This window comes from Polychytrium aggregatum (genome assembly GCF_025602895.1).
Source record: "Polychytrium aggregatum strain JEL109 chromosome Unknown BJ171scaffold_92, whole genome shotgun sequence".
Taxonomy (NCBI): Eukaryota; Fungi; Chytridiomycota; class Chytridiomycetes; order Polychytriales; genus Polychytrium; species Polychytrium aggregatum.
The window spans coordinates 78,842-100,783 of NW_026516294.1; the positions used below are offsets into that span (position 1 = coordinate 78,842).

At 56.2% G+C, this 21,942-nt stretch overlaps 3 protein-coding genes and 1 non-coding gene across 4 annotated transcripts; 2 read left to right on the forward strand and 2 right to left on the reverse strand.

Annotated features, from left to right (window-relative positions):
* Nucleotides 1-383: 383 nt before the first annotated feature.
* BJ171DRAFT_560103 (SNF2 family N-terminal domain-containing protein) lies at nt 384-7,675 on the forward strand (the record flags this gene model as incomplete). The annotated part of the gene is made up of 16 exons (XM_053113212.1): nt 384-695; nt 1,263-1,336; nt 1,525-2,123; nt 2,157-2,254; nt 2,480-2,692; nt 2,811-3,058; nt 3,151-3,214; nt 3,252-3,431; nt 3,577-3,672; nt 3,764-4,120; nt 4,244-4,400; nt 4,632-4,804; nt 5,049-5,320; nt 5,483-5,844; nt 7,526-7,567; nt 7,608-7,675. 16 exons carry the CDS (start codon nt 384-386, stop codon nt 7,673-7,675), a joined length of 3,315 nt encoding a protein of 1,104 aa, XP_052962015.1.
* Nucleotides 7,676-8,790: 1,115 nt separating this feature from the next.
* BJ171DRAFT_533941 (uncharacterized protein) lies at nt 8,791-9,934 on the reverse strand. Its single transcript, XM_053112830.1, has one exon. It carries the CDS (start codon nt 9,632-9,634, stop codon nt 9,233-9,235), a length of 402 nt encoding a protein of 133 aa, XP_052962016.1. The 5' UTR covers nt 9,635-9,934; the 3' UTR covers nt 8,791-9,232.
* BJ171DRAFT_t322 lies at nt 9,577-9,649 on the reverse strand. Its single transcript has one exon. It is a non-coding gene; the product is annotated as a tRNA-Ala (tRNA).
* A 4,389-nt stretch (nt 9,935-14,323) lies between the features above and the next one.
* On the forward strand, nt 14,324-15,105 carry BJ171DRAFT_605008 (uncharacterized protein; the record flags this gene model as incomplete). Its single annotated transcript, XM_053115198.1, has 2 exons — nt 14,324-14,353; nt 14,597-15,105. The coding sequence occupies 2 exons, from the start codon at nt 14,324-14,326 to the stop codon at nt 15,053-15,055; spliced, it is 489 nt and encodes a 162-aa protein (XP_052962017.1). The 3' UTR covers nt 15,056-15,105.
* Between the last annotated feature and the right edge of the window lie 6,837 nt (nt 15,106-21,942).

Consider the following 21,942-nt stretch of genomic DNA (forward strand, 5'->3'; position numbering starts at 1 on the left):
GGCTCGGACCATAGGCAAGATCCAACGAGGGGCAGCAAGCCAAGCTGCGACGGCAGGCACGGCTCAGAGGATATGTTTGCAAACGCGAGTGCGGGTGTGGGTGCGGGCACTAATGCGAAAGCGAATGCTGATGCGAATGCTGGTGCGAATGCTGATGCTGAGGATGATGCGGAAGCTGGTGCGAATGCGAATGTGGATGTGGACCGAGGGGAAGACCACGAAACGGAAACGAGGCGGGGAGAGGAGGGCAGATCGGACTGGGCGGCCGCCAGAGCCAGGCACGGCGCCATCCGAGGCCGATATCGCATGAGGGCACGGGCCCTGGGGGCCACAAGGGCCGATGCAACACAGACGCGGACAGAGACGACAAGGGACCGTGGCCGATGCTGTTGCTGTTGCTGTTGCTGTTGCTGTTGCTGTTGCTGTTGCTGTTGCTGTTGATGTTGCTGGTGTTCTGTACAAATGAGCTGCGCAGCCCCACAGCTCAACGGCACAACTCAATCGCCACAGCTCAACGGCACAACTCAATCGCCACAGCGAACCCAGCACAGCACAAGGCACGGATCCCAAGCTGCAGCAGCAAAACGCAAGACTGGCGCTCCAACAAGGCCGAGGCCGCCCTCTGTTTTGTGAAGACCGCGAAGGGTCCTGTTGTTGTGTTGGTCACAGACGCGCTGCAACACGGTCGCGTGGTGGTGCGTTGCGCCGCTTTGCGCACAGAGCGACACGTGTAGCTGCGGCAGTGTCAGCAAGGGCAGCGTGACCAACAGGCCGCAGCCAGTCACACACGCAGCTAACGGATCGATCTGGATCCAGCCATTCAGAGCCACCGTCCCACTCCAGATCATGTGTCTTCCGCGTGCTCGGCTGCGCGTCGACCTGGCAAGAAGGCGCAGCCGCCTCGTTGCGAGGTCGGCCGGTTCTCCGCTCCTCTGCTTCTCCACCGCTCCTCCGCTGCTCCCTGGTTCGGCGCCCAATCCATCGCCTTGTGCCTTTCCTCGGGCCGATCGTTGCAGCGTCACGGCTTCAGTATGGATGACTTTGACGCTGAGCTCGCCGGCCTTGACGGAAGCTTGCTTGCTGGTGTGCAGGACCAAGCCGCCCTCGAACAATCTCTCTATGCTAAGGTGCTGGCCTGCTCGAATCCATCCATGAGCGCCATCGGCCATGCCTCCTTCGCCCACAGCGGGTATTCAGTAGTCAGGATCTTCTGCCATTTCGCTCCGTCCAACTGACCCTTCGAACCCCACTGGCTTTACCAGGCCGACAAACAAATCAGGGAGCGGGAGCAGGAGGCCGACCGTAAACGACTCAAAAAGTCGCAGTCCGAAGTTGAGTAAGAATAAATACTATACTCGATGTGGCTCGGACGGCACTGCTTTAGAATCGCTATGGTTCCATCGTTGGTTCATGACGATCCGTCGTGTCTTTGCAGCCCTTCTTGCTTGTCCCGCTCGCTGCGGCAGTATGCTTCACCCGCCGTGGCTCACGCCGGCCATGCGATATTTGTAACGTCCCTGGCAGATCTCTCAATCGTCGCTTGGGCTTTCTTCGGCAAAAGCTTTCACACCCATCAACCTCGCTGCACCAGCAAGAAACCGTTGTGACCCGCATCCAGAATATTGAGCAGCAGCTCGAGACAGCAACGGAAGAGCGCAATCAGATCTTGCATCGAATTGAAGCGAGGACTCAGCAATCAAGTCGTTCGGGCGAGTTGAACAGCCTAGAGTCTGAGACAGAGCACGAGCGACTGATTCGCATCGGAATCATCACTCCGTTCCAGAAAGCACCCGGTGTCGATGCGCGAGCAGCCCGCAAATCGCCCTCGGCCACTGCTTCGTCTGCAGCAGCCCAGACCGCCATCCTTATCAGTCAGATCATCGACCAAGAGTCTGAACAGTCTAGTGAAGCAATCGCCGATGCTCTCGCTCCTGCTTACCCTGCGTCGCCGGCTCATGGCGAATCAGGTCCATTCTCAAGCAGTGCTGGCCAGCACACGACCGCCTCTCGCAAGCGCCCTCGACCAGACGAAAGTCATCAAGATTCCGATTTTAGGCCCAAGGACGAGGACGACCTAGAGGTCGAGTCTAAAGCCGATTCAGAGTCGAGCTACGATGATACTGGTGATTATTCAGACAGTGCCCCGTCCAATCGAGATCTTGTTCGATCTGGGGCAGCAAGCCATCGTCGATATCGGGTCAAATCTGTGGACGACGGCGACGAGCTTGTGTACCAAAAGCGATTGGAGAAATGGGTTCTGCAAAGGAGGATGGCTCGAAAATTACGAAAACAGGAGGTAGTACATATGGCACTGGAGCAGCGGCCCTACAGGATCCCCATTCTTCGCCTCAGCTAGGTTTCAGAGACGACTCGCCATGACTAGGATTTTTACGCTCCTGTACGTCTACTCATATCCATCTAGAAGAGGAAAGCCAAGACGACGCATCCCCCCCGCGGTGATTGCCAAATGGACGATGAGCTTACTCAAGAGGCGATCCATCGCGAGCTCCTGCAGGATATTGAGTCAGAGATGTATTCGCGCTCCCCAAACAATGACGACGTAGACTATGGTGACGGCTACCGACTACCTGGAGATGTCTATTCCAAACTATTTGAATATCAGCAAACGTGCACGCGCTGGCTATGGGAGCTCTACTGCCAAGATGTAGGCGGGATCATCGGGGACGAAATGGTGAGAAAGTTTATTTTACTCCTTTACCCGATTGTTTCAGAGCATTATATGGCGCTGAATCGAAGCTGACCCGATTGAGCACCGTCGTGTCTCATTGCTCCTGATGCACGACCCCCAGGGACTCGGTAAAACTATACAGATCATCGCGTTTCTCGCTGGCCTGGGTGCCTCAAAGCTTCTAAAGGGCCCGATTCTTGTTGTGTGTCCAGCGACGGTAATGCGTCAGTGGCTCTCGGAATTTCACAAGTGGTGGCCTCCGTTTCGTGTGGCAATTCTGCACTCCTCCGGAACGGCTATCGCCAACGCACCGGCCAATGAGAGCTCCGATGACGATAGCGGCTCTCCCCTCAACGTATTCCAAGCCAAGTCCGATCGAGCATCAAATCGGCAATCTCCGCGAGATATTCATGCAGCTGGTCGCAATGGCGGTGGTGATAACGACGACGACTTTTATAAAGACCGACGCGGAGCCAAACATCGACTAAGCAGCGTGGGAAGCACAAGGCCCAAGATGCGAAAAACGTCGCCAGCTAAAGTCAATTCCTCAATGCGAAAAAAGGTTTTGGCTCTGATTGAGAAAATAGTTTCCAAGGGACATGTACTCATCACAACTTATGCGGCAATACGCATCCATGCCGAGTCGCTCTTGCCCGTCAAATGGGGCTACTGTGTCTTGGATGAAGGCCACAAGATCAGGAATCCTGACACTGAGGTCACTTTGGTGTGCAAAAAGATTAAGGTGAGGACTACGTTCGCTTTGGATGCGTTGGTGCCTACTCCCCGAGGCAGAGTTCACTAGACTTTCGGAGGGGGCATCGCACATTTACCCATGACAGTACAGCCAGATGGCACATTTTTTGCTGACCCTCATCTTGGATTGCCAGACCCCCCACCGTATCATCCTCTCAGGCACGCCCATCCAAAACAACTTGACCGAGCTATGGTCGCTCTATGACTTTGTGTTTCCTGGACGACTCGGGGCAAGTGTAGATCCCCCACTACTATCCATGATCTTGACGATGGACACCATCGGTCTCTAACGATTATTCCCTCATTATATACTTGTTCCAGACACTCCCCGTGTTCCACAATGAATTTGCAGTTCCTATCAACCTCGGTGGATATGCAAACGCGAGCAACCTCTCGGTCCAAACAGCGTACAAGTGTGCATGTGTTCTTCGCGATCTCATAACACCGTACTTGCTTCGGCGTATGAAAGTCGATGTGGCGACCCAGCTTCCTGGAAAGACCGAACAGGTTTTGTTCTGCAAGCTTACTCAGGCCCAATTGGATCGCTACCGGGAGATATTGGCCAGTCCTGATATCGCTGCGATTCTCGATGGTCGACGACATGCGCTGTATGGCATCGATCTCCTGAGGAAGGCTTGCAACCACCCTGATTTATGCTTCAAAGAGCTGATTGCCGAGGTGAGCACCGACCTCGGCGCTGCCGAGGATGCGTTGTCGCTAGAGGGTCTAAAATACTCAATCTACTCGCGCTTGGCTTTGGTGACCGGACTCACTGCTTGAACTACACGTCATCGCGAACAGAGTAACAGTCCAGAGTACGGCGATCCAAAGAAGAGTGGCAAGATGAAAGTGGTCATTGCATTGTTAAGGATATGGAAAAGGCAGGGGCACCGCGTTTTGCTATTCTGTCAAACTCGACAGATGCTGGATATACTCGAAAAATGCGTTCGAGAAGAAGGTATATCCCTGTACACCATCGGCTCGCGAGTATCATTGCAGGACCGCTATACGAGCATCAATTTTAGAGTGGCCAGCGACGGAAGCAATGCTTTTTATCAATGGGCTAGGCATCGTGTATTCGCTAGAGTTCGCCGGCGCTCCCAGATGTCCTAGCCTCGGCGCTAACAACTTGTTTATATTGAGGTATATTGATGCATATGTATCCTCTCTTTGCTTGTTCGTTGTCCAGAATATGCATATAGGCGGATGGACGGAACCACGGCGATTCAAAATCGGATTGCTATGGTCGATGAATTCAACGGCAATACCGAGTTATTCATCTTTCTACTCACCACCAAGGTCGGGGGCCTCGGCATCAACCTGACCGGAGCTGATCGAATCATCATTTTCGATCCAGATTGGGTAAGTACTAGTACAATGGCACCTCGATCGTTTAGACGATTCCTGTTCCTTTTGGCGATCCAGGTACACCACTGCGTTGCCATCGAGAGCGCGCCGGCGTATTAATATCATGCCATCGGAATCGAGCTACCGAGTCGACTCGCCTTCGGGCAGTGACATCGTTAGCTTGATTTACCGGTCCCGTCTGTTTCTGCCCGTATGGCTCACCACGATGAAACTCTTACTCGGTCCTTGGTGCTTTCAGAACCCATCAACTGATATGCAAGCTCGCGAACGGGCTTGGAGAATCGGACAGACACGTGATGTTGTTGTGTATCGGCTCATGACCTCTGGAACGATCGAAGAAAAAATCTATCATCGGCAAATATTCAAGACGTTCCTCACCAACAAAATCTTGAAGGACCCAAAGCAGAAGCGGTTTTTCCAGCGACACGATCTGAAGGAGTTGTTTCGGCTTGGTGATGCAGCCTACGAAGGACAGGATGACCAGGATAACTTGCCGCAAAGTCGGACTCAGTCCAACGGCACGCGGAGCTCAGCAAAGCCATCAGCACTTTCGCAGGGATCAATGCAGACTGAAACTGCACGGCTTTTTGGAGGCCTTGGGGCAGCCATCGAGCCCTCAACGGCAGGCCGAATCGAATCCCGGTCTTCCAGCAAGCGAATCGAACCGAGCAGCGCTGCCCGAGAGCACACGAATGCTGAAGAAATCACAGCAAACGAGAGTACGGCGATTCGAGGAATCGAATATTTGGATAAGGTGGATGACTACCGTGAACGACTCCAAGAGGATGAGCCTGTTGTTGGCGGGCGTGCTGCGGACGACGACGATATATTGCGCGCACTCTTCGCCAAGGGAGTCCACAGTGCGGTCCACCACGATGCCATTGTCGAAGGAACCACTGCAGAAAGCGCAATGATCGAACAAGAGGTCGAACGGATCGCTGGCGACGCACTTCGGGCCCTCAAAGAGAGCCGCAAGCAGGTCCGGCGTGCCGAGATCGGGACAGTTACGTGGACCGGCCACAGCGGAAATGCTGGTGCTCCACAGCGCATGTCCGGACCAGCGCGTCATGCCTCTGCGAAGCCGGCTGATCGTCGCTTCGGGCAGCCGGTCGCCGCTCTTGGGAAAGAGGAGACTTTTGCCCAGGGAGAACGCGCTGGATTCCAAGTTCTGGCTGCATCTGCACAAGGCACTCGACCAATGGCATCATCAGCCATCCTGAGCCAGCTCTACAACAGGGGCAGTATGCCGCAGGTGGCCTCAGGTAGTCAGAACACGATAGTGCTGGCTTCGGCAACGCAAAGGCCCGAATCAGATGAATCAAAGCCTCGCGAATCCCTGGCACTCCGAATCCGCGACTTCCTTGCGGCTAATGCCGATCCAGACATCGAGCGCCCTTTGGACCACGCCGATCCCGATGCCTGGACTCCAGCCTCTGGGACACATCGCGGGGCCACCACGGCCGCGGTGTTGGAGCGATTCCGCTCCGACATCAGCACTCCAGACGACGCAAGGCTACTGAAGACTTTGCTGCGTGGGATCGCCAAATTTATCAAGCCGCGTGGAGGCGATCATGATGACGTTGGCCGCTGGGTGCTGCGTGATGACTACCGCTAGTGAGGGATTCATGGAGCGCTAAATGGGCTTGAAAAAATCGAGGATCGACCGCCCGTGATTCCTGGGATCCGATATGAACTTGGGCTTCTTTTTTACAGTCCCAGTTACCGTTGGTTTGTCCACCTGAGACTTGCGTTTAGATGGAGGGGTGGGAGAATCGCTCTGTTGAGCCTGTTGTGGTGGTCCGTTGCTGGGAGGGCGACGACAGGTATTCGATGGTGATACCTCGACGGGCGGGTGGCCTGTTGCGTTCGTCGGTGGGTTCGATCCTAGCATGAGCTCCGGTGGTATTATTTGCCACCCCTCATCGTCGATTTCGGATAATACAGCTTCAACCGGTCCCGAGGTATGGGCCGGAGCCTTGGGGAGGCATGGTTGGGTAACCGGTTGGGCACCAAAGTGGAGCTGATCTGGGCCCACATTGGAGCCACGGCATAGTCCATTTGGAACACTGTGGTTCGGCTGGTTACCGGAATCTCCGGACGCAGGACAATTACATACATTCCCGTCCGACGTCTCCTTGAACTTGAGTGGGGCAGCCTCCTTGAGCTGTTTCGGGGCATTTGGCTTGAAGAAGGATGAAATGACGTCCTTCCTCTCGCTCAACGGCTGGCAGCATTCAGGCCCGTCATTGCCGACTCTATTGACGAATTGAGAGACACGATACCTGAAACGAATGTCGACATTCAGCAGGGGCCACTCCATAGGAGCCCCACTCGCTATAATTTGCAGAGCTACGCATAGCGGCCGAGTGAGCATCATACCACTTTAGCCCAGTTTCAGTGGGCCTAAGAAGCGAGAGGAGGCCACCATCAAAAGGAGTGGAGGGATCAAGCCATCTTTCGATGGTATGCGTGTCGTGTAGGATGACAGGCATTCGATCATGGAGGAATGCCAGCGATGGCGACGATGAAGTCGTGATGATTGAGAAGCTGAATATAGACTGTCCTGGAAAGTGGAACGGCCATAATTGCAAGAGCCGGAGCAAATGAGCTTATGGGTTGAATGAGATTGGCATACAAAGGCGAGCAATGACCATCGATCTCCTTCCCTTCTTCAAATCAAAGCAGCCAACCTTCGATCGTTGAGTGATTGTAGAGTCCAGCGACCCACATCAATTCGTCGCTCTCCAAAGAGACAAAGTAGGGAACTCGTTCCTTTCCCTTGCGCTGCCATTCGTAGAAGCCTTCCATCAGCACGATGCACCTTCGATGGTGTTTGGCGTCGCTCCAGAGCGGCTTGGAACTTGACGGAGCCAAGGAATCATCTCGGCAATTGATGGTCTTCATCGTTGAGCCAAAATCCGGCCATCGAGTGCATTGTGATGGAATGAATCCCCATCTCTGTGGAATTGTCACGGGCAATGAAAGAAGTGTTGGGTGAGGAATGAGCATGCTTTGTCACGAGCGAGTTATGAAAGAGAAAGGGCTCAAAAATGGACCAAAAAACGACATACCATTGAGCAAAGACGAAGGGCCTTGGTACCGGATTCCATATATACGATAGGTTGATATGAAGTCGGGGCAGCTGAATCAAGAAGAATGAGACGATTGTCCTCGAGTCAGGAAATCACATCACTTCCCGAAAGCGCGAGCAAAGCACTGGATCCTCCAGCATCCGAGGATGAAACATTCTGGCTCAATTCATCGACCTCAAGGTTGGGCATCGTGCCGAAAATCGGATTGTTTAAAGGCGCCACTATGGACCAAGAGTTTCAGGAGGACGCTTCGAAGAACCAGTGGATGAGAAACGGAGCGAGAATGAAACCAACCATTGTAGCTTGGGCGATACTTGGCCTCATCTCGCCAGGTGGATATTTTTGTCCTTTCTCGGACAGAAGATGGTTGCTATATGTAACAGAAGCGGAACCACAACCAGGATCAATCGAGGTCGGTCCAAGGATGCTCCTGGAACTGCCAATCCCATTCGATGGAAAGCGGATGGAGCCAAGTTCAATGCGCGAGCCGTGGGAGGTACGAGAGCATTACGAGTTTCATCACCGTCCGACCACACATGATGTCGGGAGCGAGGATCGGTTGTGCGAGGAAAGAGGATCGAAAATGGAGGGAATCAAGGGGGGGGGGAGGAAGGAAATGCAGGAACGTCCAAGAGCGGAGCAGAGCGCGCCAAGACGGGACACGAATCCGATCAGAGCGAAGTCCCACGACACAAGAGAGTGAAGCAAGGCCAGAAAACGTGGATTGTGGTGAGATCGATGGTGTTGATATGTACAGCGTATGAAGAAACGACCATGGCAGATCCTCACTCGAGACAGGGACCAAGAACAAACCCATGGTCAAACCAATTCCTGGGTGTCCGACACATAGATATGTGAGTTGATTCGTCAGACCCAGAGGGGTTGAAAATTGGCCCCACGATGATAGCGGTGTCGAGCCAGCAACAACCAGCGATGCGCACATCACCGCCATGGATACAAGGCGAGGCCCTGGCAATTCCTCCGTGGTATTTAATATGTAAATGCTTGTCCGGCGTGCCTTGTGATATCCTGAGGGAACATGGAGTGCGCTAGCACGGAGGGAACCAGCAAGTCGCTGCAGCTACAAGCAACCTAACTCGGGAGAGGAAGGCACACCTGATATAGGGAAGAAAAGGACAGAACAATCTGCAAATCGCAGTATGGACGAATAGAATAGACGATACCCAGAGGAGGGCCTTGAAGAATAAAATTGAAAAAATCAGATACAGAGCGAATATCATGATCATATGAGACAAGGGAATCAAATACAAGACAGCCAACAAAGACTGAAGCAAATCAAACAATACTCCAGACCCAAGTGCAAATATTGTCAGACTCCAGATGATGGAGCGATAGACAAAAAAGAAATTGGGAAAGGTGTTTGAACTGGAACAATGAGGAGACTGAAAAAGACGATGAACGCAAAGAACAGAAAAGAAAACAGAGGAATGGAAAAAAAGAAAGGAGAAAGGAAAAAAAAGTAAAAAAGCAGGTAGTGATAAATCCGACAAGTTTGAACAGGGAAGAGTACGGGAAGAAAACCACAACCGAATCCCCAGGGGAAAAAATACAGGAGAACGTAATTTCCGAAAAGTTGACGAATGGGGGTGGAACCCACAACCTTGAGATTAGGAGTCTCACGATCTACCGATAGGGCTAGCCGGGCAGTGAAAGTGGAGAATCGGGGTATCGATCCCCGTGCCTCTCGCATGCTAAGCGAGCGCTCTACCATCTGAGCTAATTCCCCAGGTTTGCCCCGATCTCGTTATCGAGTGTTCCGCGGACGCACCTTTTGAATTACTGCCCTCCCATTGCCTACCAACAAAACCAACCCGGTACCAACCATGCCCCCCGACGACTCGCCTGCCCCCGAAATGGCCGTAGACGTCCATGACAGTGTCCCTGGACCCTCCAGAGCACCCCCTGAGGCCCAAGCTCAGGCCGAAACAATCGATCTCACGGATCAGCCCACGTGTAACGTCCACTACTGGGACGTTGGGGCAAGACGGGGAGGGAGGGGGTACAAGACAAGACAGGACGGGGCAGAACAGGGCGGTGCTAGGCTACTCTAGCGGACGGGTGAGCTCGGGGAGCACTTACGTTTATTCACGATAAAACCGAACTCCAGACAAACGGGGGGGAACGGGGGCAACCCGCAGGTATACCCTGCGGTGGCCTGCCTGCGGTGCGTGAAAACGCAAAGCGCAGCACAGGTCACGACCCACTGCGCCGCGCAGTACGCGCAGTACGCGCAGCACAGCGTCGGAGATACCATCTCCTACACTCCCACACTTAAGAAGGCTTCCTGCGAGGAGCCCTGCGTGTGCTCTTTATTTGGGGCTCCTCGAGGTGTTTACCGTATTTACTCAGCTCCTCGGGTGCATGGGACAAGTCCTCCAGTGTTTGCCATGTGTTGCCCGAGTGTGGGTAACCAACCCACTTGACATAAAACCGAAGTGACCCATCAGCCACTTTCTTGTGCCTCACGATCCTTTCGACTTCATATTCTTGAGTATAGTATTGTCCGAGGTCGTCTTCCAGTGGTGCGTCGTCCGGGACACCTTCGTCGGCGTCGGGGAACTGTGCTGGACTGCGGGTCGTGTGGCGACGCAGCTTGGACACATGGAAGACAGGATGGAGCTTGCTTCCAGGTGGCAAGTCCAACAGGTAGTTGAGGGGACTGGGTCGGGCCGCTATCTTGAACGGTCCTCGGTACTTGGGCAACAACTTCTTTGACTGGGCTTCGGGGACCTTGATGTTGTCGGCGTCCAGGTAGACAAGGTCTCCAACTTCAAAGGAGACATCCTGGTGTCGGCGGTCGTAGTACTTCTCGACGGTGCGCTTCATTCCAGGCCAGTATGCGACTTTGGCCAGTCGGTCGTATGTCTTCTCGACTCCAAAGTGTCCAGCGAGGGGCGAGTCGTGGACCTCTTGGAGCAACTTGGTCTTCAACGACGGAATGTCCGGCACACAGACACGGCTGTCCTTCTTCAGGAGGAGCAGGCCATCACGCACTGTGTACTCGGATGATTCGTCGTCCTTGGGGAGCTTAGACACCTTTCGGAACAGTTCTCCGAACTGTTTGTCGTTGGCGATGTTGTCTCGGACAACATCCAGCATCGTGTTGTCGACACTGACAGTCGACTCGTACAGTGACGCCAATTGGTAGTCGGGGCGTCGGGACAGTGCGTCAGGCACCACATTGAGTTTGCCTTTCTGGTATACAACCTCGTAGTTGTACTCGGCGAGGAACTCCATCCATCGCGCTTGGCGTCGGCTCAGGTTCTTCTTGGTGTCGAGGTAACGCAGTGACTGGTGGTCCGTCACAATCTTGAAGGGCTTGGCGGTACCGTGGAGGTACACTCGGAACTTCTGCAGCGCGTAGATGATCGCAAGCTGCTCCTTCTCGTGCACGGGATAGTTGATCTCGTGTTGGGACAGTTTGCGCGACTCGAAGGCAACGGGCCTTCCCTCCTGCATCAAAACAGCTCCCACCGCAAAGTCGGAGGCGTCGGTGTGCACGGAGACATCCGTGTTCGGGTCGAACACAGCGAGGACAGGAGCGTTCGTCAAGGCGTGCTTGAGGGTCTCGAACGCTTGGCGTTGTGGGTGGTCCCACACGAAGGGGCACTCTTTGCGGAGTAGGTCTGTGAGTGGACCGGCAGTGCGCGCCAGATCGGGGATGAATCGGCGGTAGTAGTTGACGAGACCGAGAAACGACTGCACGTCAGAGACGCATGCGAGCGGCGGCCACTCGACCACAGACTTGACCTTGGCGGGGTCGACTTCGATTCCTCTTCCTGAGACAACGTGTCCCAGGAACGGGACTTGATTCTTGAAGAACTCACACTTGGACAGTTTGGCATACAACTTGTGCTCGCGTAGCTTGGCCAGCACGCGGGCGACATGACCTTCATGGGTCGCTTCATCCTTGCTGTACACAAGGATATCATCCAGGTACACGATGACAGAGTTGTCGAGCTCTTGGCGGAACACATCGTTCATCAGCTGCATGAACGTGGCAGGTGCGTTCGTCAATCCGAACGGCAGCACTAGGAACTCGTACAGTCCGTAGCGAGTCCTGAAGGCGGTCTTGTGGACATCATCCTCGTGGATGCGGATCTGATGGTAGCCTGAGCGGAGGTCTATCTTGCTAAAGACCTTTGCTCCACTCAGACGATCCATCAACTCGTCGATCCTGGGCAACGGGTAGGTGTTCTTGATGGTCTGTTTGTTTAGTGCGCGATAGTCGACGCACATCCTGAGATCACCTTCTTTCTTCTTGACAAAGAGCACTGGTGCACCATACGGTGACTGGCTCGGGCGGATGAACCCATGGGCGAGGAGGTCATCCAACTGGCGCTTGAGTTCGTCCATCTCCGTCAGCGACAGTTGGTACGTCGGTCTTGACGGAGGCGACGAGCCTGGTTCGATGTCGATGCGATGATCGACGGTGCGTTGGGGTGGCAGGCATTGTGGCAACTGGTCGGGGAATACGTCCTTGTACTCGTCGAGCAGCTTGGTCACCACAGGCGGGGGACCGGGACCGGCTTGGTCGGTGTCGTCGACCTCACGCACGACACAGAGGAACGACGTGTCCTTCTTGATCAGCCTCTTGAATTGCATGGCTGAGAGGAGAGGTGGCATGTTGGGTGAGGCCATGCCCTGCAGGACAATGTCAGGGCCAACACGGACAGTGCGGCCTTTCCAGTCGACGACTGGAGTCGGCTCGGCACGAGCAAGCCAGCTCATGCCGAGGATGGCATCGAACTTGGTGTCGATCACTTGGAACAACAGGACAGGATGGTACTTGGGATGGAGGGCCACTCGCAGGACCACTTGGTGTGTGCACTGCTGCACACGATCGTCTGCAAGCGCCACACTCATCGGCGACTTCTTCTTGGTTGCATGTATGTTGAGCTCCTGGAGCAAGCGTCTGCTGACAAAGTTGCAGCTTGCTCCAGAGTCCACCATCATTCGGACGGTGTGACCTTGGACGGTGGCAGGGAGGTACAGCAGGGACTCTTCATGGTCCTCCTGCACAGCCTCCTGCACCATGACTTGACTTGGGGGAACGGGCGACACTTGGTCTTGGTTGGCTTCATCACGGCCACTCGGACATTTTGGATAGGGTTCGGCCATTGCGGGGGCCTGCGGCGTCAGCACGCCATTGCACACGACGTCCACGGCTTGCGGACACATGTCGGAAGCATCCGACACACACGACTTGACAGGGGTGAGGGCACAGGCGGTCCTGTCCCTCAAGGGTTCTTGATTTTCTTTTTTGTTTTGGTTTTCAATTTTGGTTTTCTCTTCACGTTCGTGGAGAGGCAGGCGGCTTGCGCCACCATGCACCTCTCGCACGACGCACAACACTTGGTTTGTTTCTCCTTCGGGGGAGGGGGCGAGGTGAACTTCCTCTGGAGACGCGTGGACTGCATTGAGCAATCCACGGCGTTGGTCTCCTACTAGGGCTCCAGAGCCACCTAGTAGGGTCGGCCGTTTCCCGACTTCATGGGGCACTCCTTGGCCTGGTGTCCCGGTCGGTGACAGAAGAAGCAGGAACCATGGCGGAGGTCCTCCTGCTTCTGTCTGTCCTTGGGGGAGACAGTGGCAGCTTGCTGGAACCGGGAGCGGGGAGGGCCACGAGCCTCCATGGCGTTGACGTCAACGTCCATGGGCTCAGGCATGGGTCTTGCGGGCGGGGCCGGGCGAGGCGGACGGGCTGGGACGTGATGAGACCGATGGCCGCCTGCCAGCTGCGGGTAGAACTGGCGGCCATGGTACTGGACGTTGTCGAGGTTCTCGGCAACGTCCATCATCACGTCCAGGGACTTGCGGGCATCAGGGTTGCTGGCGATGTACTCTCTGATCTTGGGCTTGAGGCCCTTCTGGAAGAGGTACATCGCATCAGCAGAGCCCAGCTCCTCAATCTGGGAGGAGAGGTCTTCAAACTCCTCGATGTAGCGGGTCACAGAACCACGCTGCACGAGAGAGTATAGCTTGTCACGGGCAATGAGTTCAGCATTGGGGCTGCCGAAGCGGCGACGGAGGCGGTCCTTGAAGTCGTCAAACACACCTTCGCTCTGCTCGTCGAACCCTTGGCGGCGGTACCAACGGTACGCCTGGTCCTTTAAGCAGAGCTTGGCGGCGACGATGTGGTGGGTGGGGGCGACTTGGGCAGCATCGAGGTAGTCCTCGAGTTGCTGCAGCCAGTCCTCCACCGAGGAGGAGCGGCTCTTCCCAGTAAACACTGGGGCACGGAAGGTCTTGAGGAAGGCTTCCGGAAGTGGGCGGGGGTTGCTCATGGCAGGGGCAGGCTCCAGGGACAGAGAGGAGAGTCGGTCGGCAAGAGAGGCGGGATCCAGCTTGAGGATCTAGAAAGAGGACAAACAGGACGAAAACAAGACGAGGATTTCCGATGCTACCATGTAACGTCCACTACTGGGACGTTGGGGCAAGACGGGGAGGGAGGGGGTACAAGACAAGACAGGACGGGGCAGAACAGGGCGGTGCTAGGCTACTCTAGCGGACGGGTGAGCTCGGGGAGCACTTACGTTTATTCACGATAAAACCGAACTCCAGACAAACGGGGGGGAACGGGGGCAACCCGCAGGTATACCCTGCGGTGGCCTGCCTGCGGTGCGTGAAAACGCAAAGCGCAGCACAGGTCACGACCCACTGCGCCGCGCAGTACGCGCAGTACGCGCAGCACAGCGTCGGAGATACCATCTCCTACACCACGCCCAAGAAACGCAGAGGCGATGGCCAAGAAGTCTCCCAGCCCATAGTCCCCAGTGGCCAGAAGCCGATCGAAACAACGATCGAGGAGCTCTACGGAGACTCCGAAATGTACCCCAACCCTCCCGATGTCGAGGCCGAGAAGAACTGGGCCATCGAAATTGCAGCCAAGGAAGAAAGGGGCGAAGCCTGTGAGGCCGACTACATGTCACTCACCTTCGACGAGATCACTTACCGTCGATTCCGCTTGGTCTTTGCACTCCGAGGCCACAGGGTCCGCTGCTCACGCTGTGCAGACAGGAAGCAGGCCTCATGGCACCTCGACCAAGACGACCACGACATCGTGTGCAAGAACAACATGATGAGCCCTGACAACCCGGCCAAGATTAAGGAGTGCGGCCAGCGCTTGTGACGAACCGGCGTGTTCGTCACATAGCGCGTGCACGCAGACTGAGCGACGCAGCGTGAGAACCTCGACCCGGTTCCCCGCACCGACTCTTGCTGGGCCCAAACTATATAAAGGCGCCATCCCCGTCGCCCGAGAGGCCCAGCAAGAGGAATCACCTGTATTCTCCGCCTTGCCCTGCGTCGTTCGCCAAATAAACGACCGTCTCCAGTCCCCGTCCCCCCGATCCCGTCCTGCTTCCGCCCTGCCGTCGCCTCGCTTCCGTCCTGCCTTCGCTCGAGCCTCGCCCGCCGTTCCGTCCTCTCCAGCCCTGCCCGTCCGTGACATTTGATTCCTCTTCTTACCCTGCCTGCCATGGCCGACGCTCCTCTCCGCCTCCCTGACCCATTTGACGGCAACCGTCGTCGCTTCCGTTCCTTCCTGACCCAAGTCAAGATCATCCTGTCCATCCACGAGGCCCGCTACCCCACGGACCGTCACCGGGTGGGCCTTGTGGGCACATTGCTCGCCGGACCACCCGCAGACTGGTTCGCCAGCCTCGTTGCAACGGAGAGCCCCGCCATCCAAGATTTTGCCACCTTCGTTCGCCAGCTCGAAGCTCGTTTTGGCGACCCGCACTCCGTCGTCCGGTCTGAAGGCGCTATCATGCGCCTCACCCAAGGCAAGCGGTCTGTTGCGATCTTCGCCTCTGAGTTCCAGCTCCTCCAAGCGGAGATCCACTGGGACGAACAGGCTCTGATCGCCCAGTTTTACCGCGGGCTCAACACCGACGTCAAAGACATGCTCGCGATTCGAGGCGAGCTGCCTGCCACGCTTGAAGAGCTCATCGAAGTGGCGACTCGCCTCGACGCCCGCATCTACCAGCGCCGTCTCGAGGAGGACCGCCGCCCTCGCCGTCCCAACCTCGAGCTGCCTCCACCCGCAGGATTCAAGGAAGCCCAAGACGACCCCTTGGTGGCTCAAGTCCCCGGCTCCGGTTCGGCCTCCCGCGAAGCCGAACGCAGACATCGCAGAGCCAATAATCTCTGCCTGTACTGCGGGGAGGCCGGACACTTTGTCAAGGCCTGCCCCAACCGCCGAACCAACACCGAGTCGGGAAACGACATGCGCCAGAGCCTCTAAGGGCCGCTGCTCTGGCGCTGACCGACAATGTCAGCAATAAAGTCTTTTCCAAACCTCAAAGACCAATTGCTACCGCCCATCCCAAGGCCCAACCTGCCCTAACTCCCCGACCCGTACCCATCCCGCAACCCAGCCCCGCCTCGTTCTTCCAGGCCGCCCCCCAGCCCCAGACCATTCGACCCGTCCAAGAGCATGCGCCGCTCTCAAACACCTCGACCACCGCCGCTACCACTTGCCCTCGGGCCAAGGTGGACCTCCGTTACCTCATGCACCCACCCATCCTCGAGTCCAGCAACCTGCCCATCCACTTCCCAAAGCAGACTTCCCATGCCCCAGTCCCCCCACATGCTCCCCCACCTGGCAGCACGCCCCTCACAGCCAACACCGCCCCCACCACATGCCCCCCGCATGGTGGTGGCGACACGCCCGACCCCGACTGCGTGCATATGGTTGCCGCTTTGTCAATGATTGCACGCCGCCAAGACTCCAAGCTGTTCCTTATCCCCATCCAGCTCCAACAAGGTGACCTCGTGGCCCCAACGCTCGCCATGGTCGACAGCGGATGCTCCGCATGCTTGATCGATCCCACGTTTGCCAAGGAAGTGGGACTTGCCATCCACACCAAAGACAAGCCACTGGCTGCGGAAGGCATCGACGGACACGCCCTTCCCACGATCACCGAAGAGACCGAGCCGCTGACGATTGCGGTCGGCGGCCACGAGCAGCCCCTCGTGCTCGACCTCATGCCCAGCCCGCACGCGCCAGTTGTGCTTGGCTTGCCTTGGCTTCACCAGCACAATCCCACAGTCGACTGGGCGGCCGGGACCGTCGATATCCCGACGGCTCCCATCGTTGTTGCCGCCTCTCACCCAACTGGAGGAAGCAATCCTCCAGCTACATTGCCGGAGAAGTACGGTGACTTTGCCGATGTGTTCAGTAAGGGAAAGGCAGACCGACTGCCCGACCACCGCCCATACGATTGCAGCATCGACCTCGTCCCCGACAAGTCCCCCCCTTTCGGTCCCATTTACAATCTGTCGGTGGAAGAAACGAAAGCACTACGGGAGTACTTGGACGAGAATCTTGCGAAGGGATTCATTCGCCCGTCCAAGTCTCCCGCGGCTTCCCCTGTCCTATTCGTTCGGAAGAAAGACGGCACACTGCGCTTGTGTGTTGACTACAGAAGCCTGAACAAGATCACAGTTCGGAACCGGTATCCGCTTCCACTGATTCCCGCACTGCTCGAGCGCCTGAGCGGGGCAAAGGTGTTTTCGAAAATCGACCTGCGCGGTGCGTACAACCTTGTACGCATCCGTGCAGGCGACGAATGGAAAACAGCCTTCCGCACCCCGTTCGGCCTCTTCGAGTACTTAGTGATGCCCTTTGGGCTCACGAATGCACCCGCCGTGTTTCAGCATTTCCTTAACGATGTGTTCCGTGACCTCCTAGACACCTATGTGGTCGTCTATTTGGATGACATTTTGGTGTTCTCGCCATCACAGAAGACACACGATCAACACGTCCGGGAAGTCCTCTCTCGCCTCAGAAGCCACGGGCTCTTCGGCAAGCTCGAAAAGTGTCACTTCGATTGCCAAGAGGTCGAATTCCTTGGTTATGTCGTATCTACAGGCTGTATCAGCATGGACCCGGCCAAAGTCCAGTCTGTTATCGAATGGAAGCCTCCCCACTTGGTCAAGGGAGTGCAACGGTTCCTGGGATTTGCAAATTTCTACCGACAATTCATCAACGCATACTCCTCCGTGGCAATCCCGCTCAACGAACTTACTCGCAAGGACATCCCCTTTGCGTGGACACCCAAGGCACAGCATGCATTCGACTCACTCAAACAAGCCTTTACGTCCGCACCCGTCCTTGCACATCCCAGGATGGATGCCCCATTTGTGGTCGAGACTGATGCGTCCGACTTTGCCATCGGAGCAGTACTCTCGCAGCCGGACGGGGAGGATGTGCTACGCCCCGTAGCCTTCCACTCCCGAAAGCTGCTGCCCAACGAGAGTCGCTACGATGTGCATGACAAGGAGTTGCTCGCCATCGTGGATGCATTCAAGAGATGGCGGCACTTCCTGGTCGGATCGGCACATCGAGTCACGGTCCACACCGACCACAGAAATCTGCAGTATTTCATGACCGCACGGGCGCTCAACGGACGCCAAGCACGATGGGCCATGACCCTGGCAAACTTTGACTTTGTCATTACTTTCCGACCTGGCAAGCTCCACACCAAGGCCGACGCCTTGTCTCGCAGGGCGGAGCATGGCTTTGAGGAGGGAGAAGGCTCCGCCCGGGTCGAACAGCCGCTCATACGACCCGAACAAGTCCTAGCCAGCGCCATCCATCAAGACGAGGCCGACGACGACGAGAGCGACCTCGACAAGGAGGATGCGCACGCTTGCCCAAATGACCTGGACGATACGCATCCGGATGGTACAGAAGATGCCGACCCTCTCCCAAGTCAGGACGACCAGCACCACCCCCCAAGCCCGGAACGCCAGCTTGAGTTACTGCGTCAGTATCACGACAGTCCGCTCGCAGGACATTTCGGGATCTCCAAGACGTACAAGCTGCTCAGTCGTGACCACAGATGGCCCGGAATGAAGCGTGATGTTGCCGATTACGTGCGCACATGTGATACGTGTGCACGGGCCAAGACTCCAAGACACCCTCCAAGTGGCCTCCTGGTACCACTCCCAGTCCCAAATCGGCCTTGGGGCTCAACATCAGTCGACTTCATAACGGACCTACCGCCAGCAAAGGGAATGGACTCGGTCATGGTCGTCGTGTGTCGCCTGACCAAGATGGCTCACTTCGTACCATGTACCAAAACAACCACTGCTCCACAGGCCGCCTCGCTGTTCATCCGTGAGGTTGCTCGACTGCATGGGATGCCAGACACGATCGTGTCCGACCGGGGCCCACAATTTGTCTCCCGCTTCTGGAGGCGACTCATGGAACTGCTCGGTGCCACGGTCAATCTCTCATCTGCGTTTCACCCGCAGACCAACGGGCAAACCGAGCGGGTGAACCAGATCCTGGAACAGTATCTCCGCTGTTATGTGTCATACCAGCAGGATGACTGGTTGGAACTCCTGCCACTTGCAGAGTTTGCGTACAACAACGCAACTCACGAGTCGACAGGAGTGTCCCCATTCTACGCTAATTATGGCTTGCACCCTCGTTTCTCAGTCCTCCAGCCACAAGCAACGGTCAATCCCGCCGCGGAGGGGCACGCAAAGCTCCTTGAAGATGTTCGTCAGCGTCTGACAAAGGTCTTGACAGAGGCGCAAGAACGACACAAACGATTTGCCGACCATCACCGGGCAGAACCACCGCCGTATGCACCTGTTAGGGATAGCTTCTGCTTGTTCTCCACTTTGACTGCACACTTGGCTGTTCTTTTGCCTTTCTGTTTGTTTGTGTGTAGCTTTGCAGTTCCCCTCCAATTTTCCGCCTTTTGCCTGCCATTTCCGCTCCTTCCGCACTTCCGTTTCCCCGCGCTGCTCCGCTTCCTTTGTCTTCTTCGCACGCGCCGGTTTGTTTGTGCACGCGCCTTGCTGCGATTGGTTGCAATTCGGCTGCCGGTCATGTGTCCCACCACCGGTGACTCATGACCTGCCTGACCGCCCCGATCTCTTGTTCATCTCGCATGCATTTGCCCCAACCTTATACTTGACCAATCCGCTTCTTGGACGTTGAGTCACATTGCTTCGCCTTTGCACGTTTCTCCTGCCAGGTGCTTCGCTTTTGCTTGCGCCTCCCTCGCTTTGGTTCTCTGCCTGTCTCGGTGGTCCTTCTCGGCCCTCGTTCGTGCATCGCCCCCTTCGCCCTGCTCGATCGCCCACTTTTCCCTCCCTTGGCCGCCCTTCGCTGCCAAGTCCGGACTTGTCTATAAATAGCCTGACCCCCGCGATGTGTAGTCGAACCCCAGCGTTCAAAATAGGACTAAATAAAGTGCCTTCTACTTTATTCTCTGAGTGTTCCTCACGTCTCATTTCGAGACTAGTCTTATCTTGAACGGATCTTTGCTTCCCTCGCTCCCTCTCCGAGTCCACTTCGGACTTTACCCTTGCCTTCCCTGAGCTCACTTCGAGCTCACTTCTTCTTTTGCCGTTGAGTCCCCTTCGGACTCTAACATCATTTTGAACGCTCCCTCTTGGCTTCCCGGCCTTTCTTCTTCTTTCGCCTCTCTTTCCCTCGTCGATCCGATGGCTGAGCCTGCTGCACCCCCTGCAGACCTCAACGCGTATCTGGCGCGCATGGAGGAGCGTATGAACGCCCTCATGACCCAGAACGCTGCTCTCCATCGTCAGATCCAAGATCTGCAAGCTCCCGCCGCCGCTCCCCGCCAGGTCTACCAGGTCAACAAGCCCAAGGAGTTCCTAGGTTCCCGCGATGAAACGACGGCCTTCCTCGCCCAGTGCCACCTGGTTTTCCTCGCCGATCCTGCCTTCTTCGCGCCCGAGCGCCAGAAGGTCCTGTACGCCACCTCCTTCCTCCGCGGTGAAGCCTTCAAGTGGTACGAGGCCGCCTTCTACATGGCCAACCGCTTCCCGGCTTCCTTCGCGGATTTTGAAGTTGCCCTCAAGTCGACCTTCGGTGAGGACACGGCCTCCTCGCAAGATAAGGCCTTGAACGACCTCAAGCGCTTGGTCCAGCTCAAGTCCTGCCAAGCCTTCGCCACCCGCTTCGTCCAGCTCGCCGCCCGCGTCCAGACTGATGAACCCACCAAGATGCACTTCTTCAAGGAGGGTTTGAAGTCTGAGGTCAAGTTCCACCTCATCGGTCTCCGCCCCGCTCCCGCTTCCCTGCCTGAGTTGATCAAGGCAGCGGTCGAGTACGACGATGCCCTCCATCGTCTCAAGATCTCCTCCCGTTCCCAACCTCCTCCTCCTTCTTCTCGCTCTGCTCCCCATCACCACCATTCTCCCGCGCATGTTTCTTCTTCCTCCTCTTCTGCACCCACTCCCATGGACCTTGACTCTGTCTCGGTCCGCCCTGCTAAGCTCTCCGACGTCGAGAAAAAGCGACGTCGTGAGCAGGGTCTCTGCCTGTACTGCGGGGAAAAGTCTTGTCCCGGCAGTCGCGATGTTCAGCAGTGCCCGGTTCTGGTCAAACGGAACTCGGGAAATGCCCACAGCCGAGCAGCACCTCGCAAGTAAGCGAGGTGGTCTGTTCGGCGATACGAACATCTTCCCCCTCTGACTCGTCATTATCGGACGATAAGCTTCTTCTTCCGGCCACCCTTGTCGTCATGAGTCTTTCTGGCCCGGTCTCCATCTCCCTTTCTGTCTTTATTGATGATGGATGCACCGCTCTTGCCCTCATTGATCCTGCCTTTGCGGATCTCCATAAACTCTCTCTTATCCCTCTTTCTACTCCCTACTCCGTTTCCCTTGCTGATGGTTCTTCGGCCGGTTTCATTCGTTTCCAAACCGTTCCTGTGACGTTGACCATTGGTTCCCACACCGAGTCGATTTCTTTTCTTGTGACTCGACTCTCCACCACTCCCATCACTCTTGGTCTTCCCTGGATGCGCTTGCATAATCCAGTTGTCAATTGGAAGTCCCTCTCCCTTTCGTTCTCCGATCCCTCTTGCCTTGCTGATGGACACATCCTCGCGGATGTCTCTGCTTCCTCCTTGGACACTTCGTCCCCTTCCGGCTATTCGCCTCCCCCTTCGGGCACTTCGCCTTTGACTCCTCCCTCCGGTCCTTCCCTTACACCGGTTCCCTCCTTTGGCACTTCGCCTTCCC